Source organism: Halichoerus grypus, chromosome 1 (assembly GCF_964656455.1).
Source record: "Halichoerus grypus chromosome 1, mHalGry1.hap1.1, whole genome shotgun sequence".
NCBI lineage: Eukaryota > Metazoa > Chordata > Mammalia > Carnivora > Phocidae > Halichoerus > Halichoerus grypus.
Genome location: NC_135712.1, coordinates 71,115,984 through 71,130,472, shown reverse-complemented (window position 1 = coordinate 71,130,472; position 14,489 = coordinate 71,115,984). Strand labels below are relative to the sequence as shown.

Genomic DNA, 14,489 nt, shown 5'->3' with positions numbered 1-14,489 from the left:
TGCCACCAAGATGAAAAGGCATACTACTGAATGGGAGAAAATAATGACAAATCACATATCTGATAAGGGGCTAATATCCAAAATATATAAAGAACTGATTCAACTCAGTAGCAAAAAAACCAAACAACTGATTTAAAACTGTCAGAAGATCTGAGTAGACATTTTTCCAAAGAAGACATACAGATGGCCAACAAGATATATGAAAACATAGATGCTCAGCATCATTAATCATCAGGGAAATGCAAATCAAAACCACAAGATACTACCTCACACCTGTTAGAATGACTCTTAACAAAAAGATAGGAAATAATAAGTGTTGCCAAGGATGTGCAATAAAGGAAACCCTCATGTACTGTTGGTGGGAATGTAAATTGGTAAAACTGTTGTGGTAAACAGTATGGGAGGTTCCTCAGAAAATTAAAAATAAAGCTACCATATGACCCAGCAAATCTACTTCTCTGTATTTATTTGAAGAAAATGAAAACACTAATTCAAAAAGATATATATGCACCCCCATGTTCATTGCAGCATTATTTACAGTAGCCAAGATATGGAAACAACTAAGAATCCATCAACAGAAGAATGAATGAAGAAAATAGGCTACATGTGGTAAAAGAATGAAATTTTGCCATTTGAAACAACATGGATGGACCTTGAGGGCATTGTGCTAAGTGAAATAAGTCAGAGAAAGACAAATACCAGTGATCTCTTTTATAACATGGACAAAAGATTGGTGGTTATAAGAGGCAGGGGAGTGGGAAAAGCGGGTGAACTGCGTGTCTTTTGTTTTGTTTAAATAAATGGAGTAGAAAAAAATTTTTCAAGTCTTATCTTAGTACAGTTGCACGTTTTGAAATTTAATAGGCCAGATCATAAAGATAAAAGTGTAAGGAAAATGCATGTTATGTTGCATTTATAGTATAGTAGCTTTGTAGTTACTTAGTAATTTTTTTTAGTATTTTAGAATTTTAATATTGTTTTTCCTCTCAACCTTCTAAGCTTTTCACTGAGATTATTTAATCCTTGCCTTTGTATCTATACCTGAAGACTTATGGGTTTATTTTTGAGTTTGGAATGATAAATAATTGAGGGCCTACCTATTCTATATATATTTTCAAATGGTCCTTTCATTTAATGTTACAAAATAAATTTCTCACAGTTATAAATTCTTCATAATCATATTTTTGGTTATCTAATAATCCACTAAATGGATGTACTCAGTTTACCTAAGCTTTATGGTTTAGAGTTCTATTACAGAGAGTATTATCATTTTGTGAAAAAAGTAAACTGTACAGAAAAAAATATTTAAATCATATTAAAATGTTAATAGTTATTTGGTGATTTTGACATTGTGTATGTTTTTTAATTCTTTATTTTAAATAGACTTTCCAGGTTCCATAATAAGCTTAAATTTTGTTTTAATGGAATAGAGTTTATTTTTTGGCTCTGCTATATAAGTAGGGCTATTTTAAAGCAGAAATCAGTGAGGAATTGGTCACCTTTCATCTCCCAATCAAATCATATGAAACCATTTGTGATTTAAATACACATATGGTTTTGTAGGCATGCATTGACTACTGGGCAATGGATGAGATGATCCTTGGATTTTTGTAGGACAGGTAATGGGTTCTTTTCATAAAGAAGCCTTTCTCAAAACTCAGAGTTGCTTTCTTAATGTCATTGGATTTGATTAGAAAATCTGTGCATTGAAAAGCACTTTTCCCAGTACTTAGAGGATATATGGGATGGAGTGACCTATCAGCTTTAGATTGTTTTTGAGCTCTTTGGCTCCCTAGGATAAGAAATCTATGTACACAAATGGCTTAGTATTCATTGTGTTATTATTGTTTGCAATGTAAGTAGGAAATTTGCATTCAGCATTTGTGTACAGTATCCTCATCCATACCAATCCAGAATAACAGAACCTATATTAGTTCTAGGGTCCCCCCATCTTGGTTTTTCATCAGACATGGATCATCAAGGTACATCTTTTGGTTCCAAACCAATTACTGGAGTATTTGTATAAACCACACCAGCCAGTTGTTTATTAAATACCTGGTCCATATTATCGGTTTTTTTTTTTTTTTTTTAGGAGGTTTAATTTTTTTCCTTCAGAGAATTCTTAGTTCTCTGTTTACCCTTAGTGTTTTCCTCTGTTCCCTTACCTCCAAATGGACAGGACCAATCTGTCTAGGGTCACAAAATTGCCAACTACTATCTGCAGAGTCCTTGGGAAGAAGCACCAAACTTTGTGCTATAATCTCTGTCACAAAGTGTCTTAGCTCTCAAGAGTCCCACATGACTCGCAATCCTTTTGGGCATGTGTCTGTATCTTAGGGATGGAATCAGAGAGAGAGTATTAGCATCTTTGCTTGCTGAAGCAGGATTTGCAATGGTTCTGGAGGTCATAGTTTGCCAATACTATTTTCCAATAGACTGCATTTAGTTGGTGTGGTAAGCACATAGTAAGCAAGACTTTTTGTCAGTCCACATCTGAAAAAGTATATGGCTGACGGGCTCCCTGCTCCACGGGAAGCCTGCTTCTCCCTCTCCCATTCCCCCTGCTGTGTTCCCTCTCTCGCTGTGTCTCTCTCTCTCTCAAATAAAGAAAGAAAATCTTCAAAAAAAAAAAAGTATATGGCTGAGGTTGGGATTTGTGATGTGCTTATATCAACTTAAAAACTAAATTACTCAACCATTAGTAAATTATCAAGTAGCATTTTTATTCATATATTGTTTTAAAACGACCATATAGGGGTGCCTGGGTGGCTCAGTCGTTAAGTGTCTGCCTTCGGCTCAGGTCATGATCTCAGGGTTCTGGGATCGAGCCCCGCATCAGGCTCCCTGCTCCGCGGGAAGCCTACTTCTCCCTCTCCCACAACCCTTGCTTGTGTTCCCTCTCTCGCTGTGTCTCTCTCTCTCAACTTAATAAATAAAATCTTAAAAAAATAAAAATAAAAATAAAACAACCATATATTATATACTAATGTAGCAGTGTTAACAGGGCAGAGTTAGGAATCTATGGTTCTTAAACTTGAGGTTGCTTAAGCATCACTTAAGGGCCTTTTTAAAAATGAAAATTTCAAGATCCCTCTTACCCTAAAAAATTCTGGTGAGGAGGGGATACCCAGTCTGCATTTTTAACCAGCATCCTAGGTGATTCTGAGGTAGACTACTATGTTGAGAAACACAGACCTAGATATCAGATGTTAGAAAATGTCTGTCTAGCAATCAAACAATATTATTTAGTGAACCCCAGAGTATTATTTATGTAGTGTTGGATAAAACATGCTTTGCTGGTTATAAAACAAAAAATTTACCTTTAATTCTTTTGCATTTTTAAAAATTCATAACTTGTTAATCTTAAGTGTTTATAATATATGAGAGAGATGATGGTGATAATTTAACAGTTCTTTTTTATCACAAAAGTTCCAGAAGCCAGATATTTATTTTGCTGATTAATCTGTTTCTGTCTCCAGACTCAATTACCAAAGCATTAAGAACCAATATATTACGTAAATGATCATGCCACATTACAAATGGATTTTCCTCTAGCATTAGATCCTCAGAGTTGAATGTAAATAGTACCTTTTGAAAACTTAGAACCTAATTAATGTGAGCTCCTTCCTAATGTGGAAATTTATATGTGAATGACAAAGACTTCTTCAGTAAAATTATTTAAACAATCAGAACTATTGGCAAGAGAATCCTCTTGTATTTTTAAATTCAGTTCATGCTTATAATTATTTAAGCAGTGAAGATGCCACTGGATTTTACTACAGACTGTGATTGAAACTTCATAATCCAGGGTTTCTCTACCCTGTGCATTAAATCAGGCAGCCCCAAAGGGTGTTGGTAGTCCAGTGTTTATAACATCCTTCTTTACCTGCTAATCGACCTCACTTCCTGGATTTCATTCCGTCTAGTTATCAGCTAACAAAAGAACAGCTTTTGGTTCCTGCAGACGCTGGTGAAAAAATAATCATGAGAAAGACATCAACCTTATGCCGTCTTTTTTGTCTGCAAATATAAACTCAGCCATCATACAACTAACAGGTACAGAGGGAAGATACAAGCTCTTTCATGGGAAGAAATTACAGAGAAAATGAGCATCATTTCTCAAGGTTTTTATTTTCCCTGATCTACAAGTGATGCTGCTGTAATTCTAGCTGCAGTTTTTACCGATCATTCACCACTCAGCAGCTGGTAGAGAAGTAAGACTGCTTGGCAACCACCTGCAGGGCTGCAGAGATGAATTACATTTTCGGGAACAACACACTTCTATACTCTCGCGCCAGTCGAGGAGGCAATACTAGCTCTAGCCATGGCTCAGTAGGCCCAAAGCAGAAACATTGGGCAAAAAAGGGTTCATCAGATGAACTGCAAGCTGAGCCAGAACCTTCACGCTGGCAGCAGATAGTTGCATTTTTCACTCGAAGACACAGCTTTATTGACTGCATCTCGGTAGCCACCAGCTCCACCCAGGTAACATACCACTTGTTGAAATTATTTTCAATATATTTTGGTTTACGTTTGCTTTGCAAATGTATTAATAGAGATTTCTTATTATTAAAAATATAGTCTTACGCACTGAAACCTTGGATGCGCAGAAATACATGTATTCAGTCCATCTATGTAGGTCTTTAGCATGAAAGGGGAAACAAAAAATATTTTCTCTTTTGCTCTTATGTAATACCAAACAAAACAGTCTCTGATTCTGTTGAGGGACTTCTCTAAAACTACAAACCATTGATACGTAAATTACAATGTAAGTTAATAATGCTTGTCTCCTTATTTTTAGACTGTTAAATGCTATAAAGTCTGATGTCTAACAAAAAAAAAAAAAAACCTCTTTAGCTTCTGTATGTCATTAGATAACCTTAAGAAGATTGTTATGGTAAAGAAACAGAAGATATAGAAAGATTTTTATTTTCTAGTGTTTTGAGAATAAATTGAATACAGTTGACTATTGCTATATACCTATAAAGTTATACTAAATTATGGTTTATTCAAAGAATTTAATGAATCCTTCCATTTCTATAAATATATATTATCTAGGGTTAATTTAAAAGCATTAAGCTTATGTAATTACACAATTGTAGAAATATTTTTTCAGACAGTCAGATGAGCAAGCACTAAAAATCTCCCAAATTAAAAAAAAAAAAATCATGTAAAACCAAATCTTTTTGAGGAAATGAGTATTAAAAATAATGGGGGAAATATAAATTAATAGTAATTTAAGTGAAATATTTATTTGGCATTAAAGGAGGTTGGGGGACTATTCATATTTTAAAATATTTTCTATAGGTATTAAACTTTGGTAAAAATGAAAGGATAAGAAGTAGTCTAGTTTAAAAACAAGGAGAGATTGCTTTTGTCCTTTGACATCAATAATACTTAATAAAATTTATACACATAGCCTAGTGCTTTTTAAAATAAATTTCTTTAAAACCATCTTTTTTTAATAATTAGAAGCAGCACAATAAATATAAACTGTCAACAGCTTCTTTCTTTTGGTTACTAGAATTGTCTTTCAGTAGTTTTGATTTTAAAATATTGTCAAATTTCTTAAGAAATTGTACTTATTTTTCTAACGTGTGAGAGAAATGGAATTACTGGGCTAGGGAGAGTCATTAATTGTTCTTATGTAGGCACCAATGTTAGTTTTAATCAAAACTTCAGAGGCAATGATATGATTTAACTCTTAGATTGAATACTGCCTGAAGAATTTAACTATCTTGATTTTGACTACAATTATACATATCAAAAAGGGATGCAAAGACTAAGGCTTGTTGTTAATTCATAATAGATTAATATTAAATGATATTTTCTATTGTCAATAAAAAAAGATGTGCTAAAAACTTTTAAAAACTCACATGTAGTTTATATAAGTACACAGTACTGTATATGTATACATATACACTACCACTGATATATTATCTTATTAGGGGCGTACAAATGAAAAGGCAAGCAAAATAGTTCACATATAAAACTATTGAAACCACAGAATTACATTATAATTACTTAGGAGTTGGAGAAAAAGCTGCTTTTGTATTGTACTAAGTAGAGTCATAATTTCAATAAAAACTCAATTCACAATTAATCCTACAAAGCCATTTAAAATTTTACTTTCCTTCCATTTGGTTCAAATCATTTGTTATACTGATAAATGACTTAGTTTTTATTTCTTTCATACTTCTTTTTACTTGTCTTTTTCATTACCTTTGTATTTCATCTCTAGAAGTATAGACATTAGGTCAAAGGTTTTAGCTTTTATTTCTCCTGCTCTGAAGTACCATCATACTGTTTTTCATTCTGTATATTTTTCTAACTGATGAGTTAGATATTTTATATATCCAAGTCTTTTGTTGTAATTCACTGGAATTCACTTTACTGGGTAAAATATGATAGGACCAAGATAGAACATCAGATTTGGATCTTGTCTGATGCTAGACTACATTTTTCTGTTTCATCTACTGACTCGTGGCTGGCAGTTTTTAATTTGTAGCAACAGAAGGATTTGCATATTATTAAAAACAAGGTAGATTAATGAAATTTCATAATTTACTGAGCATTTACTACGTATCTGTGAAGATAGTACTATGATAGTGTTTTGTTCTGTGATTGATAAATAGCAGCAATGATTACCAGGTTTCCTATGTTGTTAGAAATATTTTTTCTAAGATTTAATAGCAAGATTAAGTTTGAATCTAATTCCTTGTAACTATGCAGCATGATACTTTTAGCAGTTTGGAGAATTGCTATTAAATCAAGTTTTATTAATTTGAAAGTCATTACTCTGATTTAATAACCCCCAAATATCCTCTATAAATAAAAAGAGAACTTATTTAGAGATTCATTTAAATTGCTTGTGTGTTGGAAATATTCACATTCATAACTCAGATTATGTGCCAGGTTCTGTACTATCTGGAATTTAGTATGAAGTCATTAATTTTTTTTTTAATGTTAAGGAAGCTAAGTGGTTACAAACTTCTGTAAGACCCCCAGCTTCTAGGATAGGGCTTGGCATATAGTTGGTGCTCAATAAATGTTTATGGAATTGATCATTTTCCATTTCAGTCACCAGAACCTTGTTAGTTTATGGCCTTCCAAAATATAACACCTAATCCTAAACCTCCTGGGTACCTATTTTTCTTGGATCCACTTTTCTTCCCTCACCACTGCCTTTAGTTCCTCACAGTAGCCCATTTCTTTCTCTGTCTCCCTTTTCCTCCCCTCCATTCTTCGTATCTCCTTCAGGCCACACAAATCCCCGATGTACCTGATTTCCTCACCCCTCTGTGTCCCCACACAATGATGATAACTGTACAGCTTACAAACTATTTCTCATTTTTGTCATTTGGTTATATCCCAGAAGTTCACTTGGGTTGCCTTTTTTTTTTTTTTTTTTAATATTTTATTTATTTATTTATTTGACAGAGAGAGAGAGATAAGCAGGGGAAGCAGTAGAGGGAGAGAGAGAAGTAGGCTCTCCACTGAGCAGGGAGCCCTGTACGGGGCTTGATCCCAAGACTCTGGGATCCTGACCTGAGTTGAATGCAGACACTTAACTGACTGAGCCACCCAGGTGCCCCTGGGTTGTTGTTTTTGGTTTTTTGGGGCTTTTTTTAAAATGTTAAATTAAGAGGAGTTTCTAATTTTTTTACTTTGGTGTAAGTTTTTTCTATTTTGTGCTTCATACTACTTATGTTCTTAATTTTGAATAATTATTACAGAAAAAAAGGGCCTACATGTTGTCAAACCTTCCTCATTTCTTTACCTCAGAATTCCCTCTGTTCTTGCATTTAGGATCATTTAATGCCAGTCTGCCCTGTCCTATTTAGCACACTCACCTCTATTCCAGTTAGGACCAATTTTTATATTCATGAGGGTTTTAAAGAACTCCAGCATTTCTAGTCTTTGCTACTTGATTAGCCCCGAGGTAAAAAGTTTTTCCTCCTTGGTGGTAACAGTGTTTATTAATGAGTATAGTAGTCATATAAACTTTGAACAGCTGTGAAGTGGTAGGTCACTCTGAATGTGTGTTTAGCAGCTGTGCCTATATTTGGACTACTCAAAAATTCCTAACATGGATCATTATAAATAGTCAAACAAGATTCCGCCCTCCCCCGAACAACTGACAAGCCAAATTGAGCTGAAAACAACAAAGTTCTTTTCTTAGGAGTGAATGGAACGGACATGATGACTTGTCATAATTGAATTAGAACAATAAAATTTTAATAAGAATTGAATAGTCTTTTTAAGAGGAAAAAACCTGTCCTACATTAAAATGCAGGAAAACACTTTTCAGATACCCATGTGTGGAAAAATATATAAGCTAATTTGTATAAAAAGAATACTATTTGGGCGCCTGGGTGGCTCAGTCGTTAAGCGTCTGCCTTCGGCTCAGGTCATGATCCCAGGGTCCTGGGATCGAGTCCCACATCGGGCTCCCTGCTCTGCGGGAAGCCTGCTTCTCCCTCTCCCACTCCCCCTGCTTGTGTTCCTGCTCTCGCTATGTCTCTCTCTGTCAAAGAAATAAATAAAATCTTTAAAAAAAAAAAAAAAAAAAAAGAATACTATTTGTCCTAAAAAGATGCATTCTAGATTATAAAGGATTTAATTTTGTAGAGCTGTGCATTGGACATATTGTCCAAAAATGAATATAATAGTATCAACCTCATGAGTTAATTGTATTAAATGATTTAATATATGTATCATACTTAGAACAGTGCCTGGCAGCTATTACTTCATTATATTATTATTTTCTTTTTATATTACTTAACTTTTGATAGTCCATGAACAAATTCAAATATAGATAATTAGGAATTACAGCACCTAGGGTAGTGCAGTTTATTCAAACATTCAGTAAAGTAGTGTTGACTGAATAAGTTAACTGTAAGTACAGGCGTGCACTTTTTTAAGAACTCCAAACCTCAACACCTTTAATTGTGGGATTTAAGGGGAAGGGGGCCCAAAGAGCACCTCACTTCTAGGTGAGGCCACCAATTCCCTGACTTTTCCTCTCCTCGCAACATTCCCTTTTGCAAATTTTTAAACGAGTCACAAGTAGACAACTAAGTTTGAAGTTTCCTAGGTATACCATCAGGACTAATTTTATACTTTATATCCTTTTACCTTTAATCACTCCAAAAAGTTCAAACCTTCCAGACCACTCTCATTCATTTCCTTACCTCTGAGTGATTCTGGTATATCTCTAATCGGTTTTAAACTCCCATTTCTCCCTGACCTACCAAGCCCTTTCAGTCTGCCCTTTGGAACTCCCAATTTGTCATCAGCAAAATTTCCTTTATCCTCAAACTCTTCTGTGATGGTTCACCCTTTTTTTCTCTCATGGACACCTGGCATTTCCCTGAGGATACTGTTTTGTTCTATACCCCTCGCAAAAAGTGGAAATTTTATCTGTCTTCCTTGCTTATCGTTGATATTTATGGATGACTGTATTTCCTCTCTCTTTAAAAAAAAAAATGTAGTTGCCATCAGATGATATTTTCCACTTCCCCTCCTTTTCTAGTCATATGCATCTCTCTCAGTCACTCCTACTCATGATTTGAGCACCTAGTTTACTATCTTTTCTCTGCCCACTATTCCTGTAATTATTCTTAGTGATTTTCAGTATCCTTGTGTGATCTATCCAAAATCTTGACTTCTCGATTCTTTGATATCCTTACCACTAGGAATCTTGTCTTTTCTTTCACTTGGGTGACCCGCTTAAATAGTTACATTTAAGACCTCATTACCATTGACCGTACCACTTACAAAATCTCAGTTGCAAGCATTTCAAACTGACTAGCACTTACTTTCTTTTTAGCTCACTTCCCCATTACAGTGATTTTTTGAAAATTTATCTTCTGAAGACCTTCAGCCCAACTTTCTGTTACCTATCACTCCTTTCATGCTCTCACTTCCCTCTTTGCTTTGCTCAAATTCCTTGGTCCATGACTAAAAGTGCTGCCTTTCATTAACTCTTGCCCCTCTGTCACTTCATTGGTAAGATTCAACCTTGGTTAATTGCAACTCTGCCTCCTCCACACTGGCTCCAAAGCTGCACATTAAATTTCCAATACTCGCTTCCTGGCCCTCATTCTGAATTGATTATCTTACTCTGTATTCTAGCCTGTTAAAATGAATGATCCATCTGTGTTCCTACAGCTCACCCTTCACTTCTTAGTTCCTTTGACTATTCAAGGACTTCTGAAATTCTCTCTTCTTCATTGTGTTATCTGTCTTTCTCCCTCTACTGAATTATTCTCATCAGCATATATACCTCCTATAATACTCTCATTAAAACAACCAACCAAAAAATCTTTTGGAATGGATTGTCAAATCCAGTGATCAGTTCAAGGTTTTTGTTTTAGTTGACCACACAACAGCTTTTACAAAATTGACTGTTCCCTCCTTTAAATTCCTTTCGCCTTTGACTCTTGAACACTACCTTTCCAGTATTCTCCCAAACTCAGTTTCCTTTGCAGTATCCTCCACCTCTTTCTGCCACTAAATTCTAGATTGCCTCAGGGCTTAGTCCTTGAACTTCTGTCTTTTTATACTCACATTTCAGGTGATCTTATACAGTCCTGTGCCTTTAAACAACATCAGTATTTGTATCTTTAGCCCAGAGCTAATCCCGCACACTAGACTTGTATATCTAACTTCCTATTTAGTATCTCCACTTGGATTAAGTATCTGAAAGTTAACATGTCAAAAACAAGTCTCTAGTTTGATTGTTCTTCCCATCGCCTTCTTTCATCATCACTCACTGAGATGCTGAAGATAGAAACTCTTGGAATCATTTTCTGTTATTTTTTCCTTTGGTCCACACAGCAAATCCTGTTGGCTCTATGTCCAGGACATATTTATGATCTGACCACTTTTTACAATTTCCACAACTTCTAGTTTAAATTATTTCATTTGTTGCCTGAACTACAGCAGTAGACCTCTAACTGGTCTCCCTGTCTCTATTCTTTCAACAGTCTGTTCACCCATCAGCCAGCGTCATCCTTTCAGAATATCGGTACCTTATTTTTAACCCTTCCATGGCTTCTGATCCAAATTATAATAAAATTCTAAATCCTTCTTAACCCCAGACCAAAACACCTGTATGATCTCGCCCCGGCAGTACATCCAGTCGTGTTTGCTAGTGCTCCCTCACTTACTCTGCTCCGGCTGTACTGGCCTTGTTCTTGTTCCTCAAATATACCACATGTGGCCATTTAAGAGCCTTTATCTTGATGTTCCCTTCTCTCTGCCTGGACCATTCTTTCCCCTAGATATTCTCATGGTTCATTCCCTCACTGCCTTTAGATATCTCCTTATCTGTGCCTTTTCACAGGGCCTGCCAAGATTCTTATCTAAGGTTGCAGGTACTCTTTCACTCCAAACATTACTCTGTCTTCTTACCTTTAAAAAATTGTTTCCTTATAGCATTCAATACTATCTGATGCTTTATTATTATAAATTTTTTTATCTATCTGAATTTCTTCCTTAGACCTTCTATGAAACATATATCACACTTTATCTAGTGTTATTCTGATCCTCTAGCTGATGATTCTCTTCCTGTTTAACCCTCTGGGAAGAGATAACTCATGAGGAGGTGAGACAGAGAGAGAAAAGAGAAACCAGTTTCCCTGTAGTTAGGATGACTGTGTAACTCATCGACCAAACTGGAGTACTTTTGATGGAAAGAGAAAACTATTAATAATTAAAGTGGGACAACAGGCATAAATATAGACTTACCAGGCAAACAGAGGCATATGGTACATCATTTATAGCCATTTATCTGCTGCTTTTTCCCACCAGGCAGCAGGTCTAAATAGTCACACCAAGACATCTCCACTTCGGACCATTCTGATTTGGCCTAACCTTCCTCTATACATGTTTCATACATTTAGACTCATGCCTAATGATAGTTGTATTTTGAAGTGTTAGATCAAATTTATGTATTTTTCTTCATCTCTAAGGAATGAAGTTGGTTATATTCAGCAATATAATGCCTTTGTATTAAACTAGAATATATAGAAAGTAGGTAGACAGTCCTCTTAAACTACTTTGGAAATGCTGACTCTGATAGGATAGTTTCTAGGTGAATAGTTAGAAATAGTCTCCTTTGGATATTGACTAACCAAGAAACCAAGGTTAGGATAAAAACTCTTTTATACTGGTTGTGAGATGCTGCCTGTTGGCGAAGTTTAATTGCCCACTCAAAAGGCCACTAAAGCTAAATGGTAAGATTGATACCATGAATAGATTTTAAAATTAATTGTTCCCTTTTCACCTGAAGAATATTGTGGAATTTCTTACAGGGAACCTATGTGTTCCACTAAAAATTTGTTCAAACGATGTTTAAGACCCAGTCATTTGTACAGTAGGACACTTTAGAAAAGTGTAGAGATGAAGATTAAACAAAAAATAATTGTTTACAGTGGTTATATAAGCCTTTTAAAAATACCAATTTGACCATACAGTCCAGCAATTGCACTCCTTGGTATTTACCCAGATGTGTTAAAAACCTATGTCCACATGAAAACCTGCACACATGTTTATAGCACCTTTATTTATGATTGCCAGAACTTGCAAGCAACCAAAATGTGATAAATAAACTCTGGTACATCCAGACAAAGGAATTTATTTATCACTAAAAAGAAATGAAAAGACATGGAGGAACCTTAAATGCATATTACCAAGTGAAAGAAGCCAATCTGAAAAGGCTACATACCCTATCCTTCCAACTATATATGACATTCTGGGAAAGGCAAAACTATGGAGACAGTACAAAGATCAGTGGTTGCCAAGGGTTGGGGAAGAATGATGATGAATAGGTAGAGCACCGAGGACTTTTAGAACAGTGATACTATTCTGTATGATACTATATTGGTAGGTAAATGTCATTATAAATTTGTTACAACCCATAGAATGTCCAAGAGTGAACCCTGAACTTTGGATAATAGTGATGTGTCAGTGTAGGTTCATCATTTGTACAAATGTACCACTCTGGTGGTAAATGTTGATAATGGGAAGGCTATGCATGTGTGTGGGCATAGGCTATATGGGAACTCTGCTCGATTTTGCTTTGAACCTAAAAACTGCTTTAAAAAATAAAGCCTATTAAAAAATTAATATCTTAATGGAGATTAGATTGGCTATAGCTTAAAGAACTAAATAAAGAACTAAAGAACTAAATTAATGAAATTTGTTTATATAAGCTCTTTATAAATAGGAAATGTGTTGTATACATCTTTGTAACTTCTGTATAGTGTCATAATTGTTAGATGGCCCTTTTGTCAAGGACAGATAGGTAGAAATTTCACAAGCTGCAGCTTACATATTTTTAATATATTGAAACAAATTTTAAAGTTAACCTTTAAAATAATGTGTTAATAACAGTGCTGAAAATTATCTACTTCTCATGGGGTCAGGATAAGATATTCAGCCTTTGCAACATTTTTGCCTGTATTTTCAAGCAGTGTTTGTTTTCATGAGATTTGTACTTCATACCTCTTATCACAACTATAATCAATTTATTTCAGGTAATCAGTTGGTAATGATTTGTTTAATATTAGCTGCTGAACCATAAGCGTCACAAGAGCTGATAGTACAAGATGTGTATTTTCTTGTATCCCTCCAGAGCCTAGCATGGTGAATGCACTTGATAAATATTTGTTGAACTAATAAACAAATGTTATATACTTGTTTATTTTCATTTAATCTGATGCTGGCCATAAGGAAGTTTGGAGCTTCTGAATATGGTTTGGCCACTGTAAATTTCCCAAGCCATTTTTATATAGAACTATGGCTTAAAATTTTGCAAAAAAATTTTTTTAATTAAAAAAAGTCTACACTACAAGATTTTGTAAAATCATGTATATTTCAAAAGTAATCCAAATTACTTTGGATTACTTATACATGTGAAGTATATGAAGTATTCTTATACATATGAAGAATTTAAATTCTTATCGTTAAAATTTGACTTAGATTCATTTTCTTTAAAGATTTTTTTCTGTGGTGTTCTTTGTACTTCCTGGCACTCTAATGTAGATTACATTTCAGTCCTCCATTTTTATATCAAAATTTAAAATTTATAAAGGTAAAAATAGTTGTTCAGACCATGTGGAGAACAGTAGCCTACAATTATCACCTTATTTAACAAACTTTAAATAAACCAACTGATGTAATAATTTTACAGGCATATGCAAATCAATCAAAAAAGACTGGACCTATTTTGTGCAAGTATAAACCAACTGGCAATGACATCTGGAGGTAGTGGAATTTTAGGAAAGCCTAAACACAACTTCTTCTGCCTCTAGATAAATGTGTTTAAAAGATTTTTCTTCCTTACCTCTTAAAAGGAGTCCTGCCTATTAATTCTTTATCCTTTAGTAAACCCCAATTTAATCCTATTTCTGAACAATATTTTTTAGTTTTTGTGAAATCTAAATTGTGGCTGTTGATTTCAGGCAGCTATGGAGTGTGAA

The 14,489-nt window shown here is 34.6% G+C and overlaps 1 protein-coding gene across 24 annotated transcripts in view; it reads left to right on the top strand.

The window, feature by feature from the left end:
• Positions 1 to 14,489, top strand: part of DLG1 (discs large MAGUK scaffold protein 1) — a 254,420-nt gene that overhangs the window by 108,869 nt on the left and 131,062 nt on the right. For 2 of the 24 annotated variants that reach the window (XM_078067631.1, XM_078067629.1), the window contains exon 1: positions 3,824 to 4,485. The exons of 18 other annotated variants lie outside the window; for them this stretch is intronic. In XM_078067631.1, the coding sequence (XP_077923757.1) occupies positions 4,252 to 4,485 (234 nt within the window). In that variant the 5' untranslated portion in view covers positions 3,824 to 4,251. Of the gene's footprint in view, positions 1 to 3,822; positions 4,486 to 14,489 lie in introns of those variants that run through there. 4 more of the 24 variants (XM_078067638.1, XM_078067636.1, XM_078067623.1 and 1 more) reach the window with 3 other exon arrangements.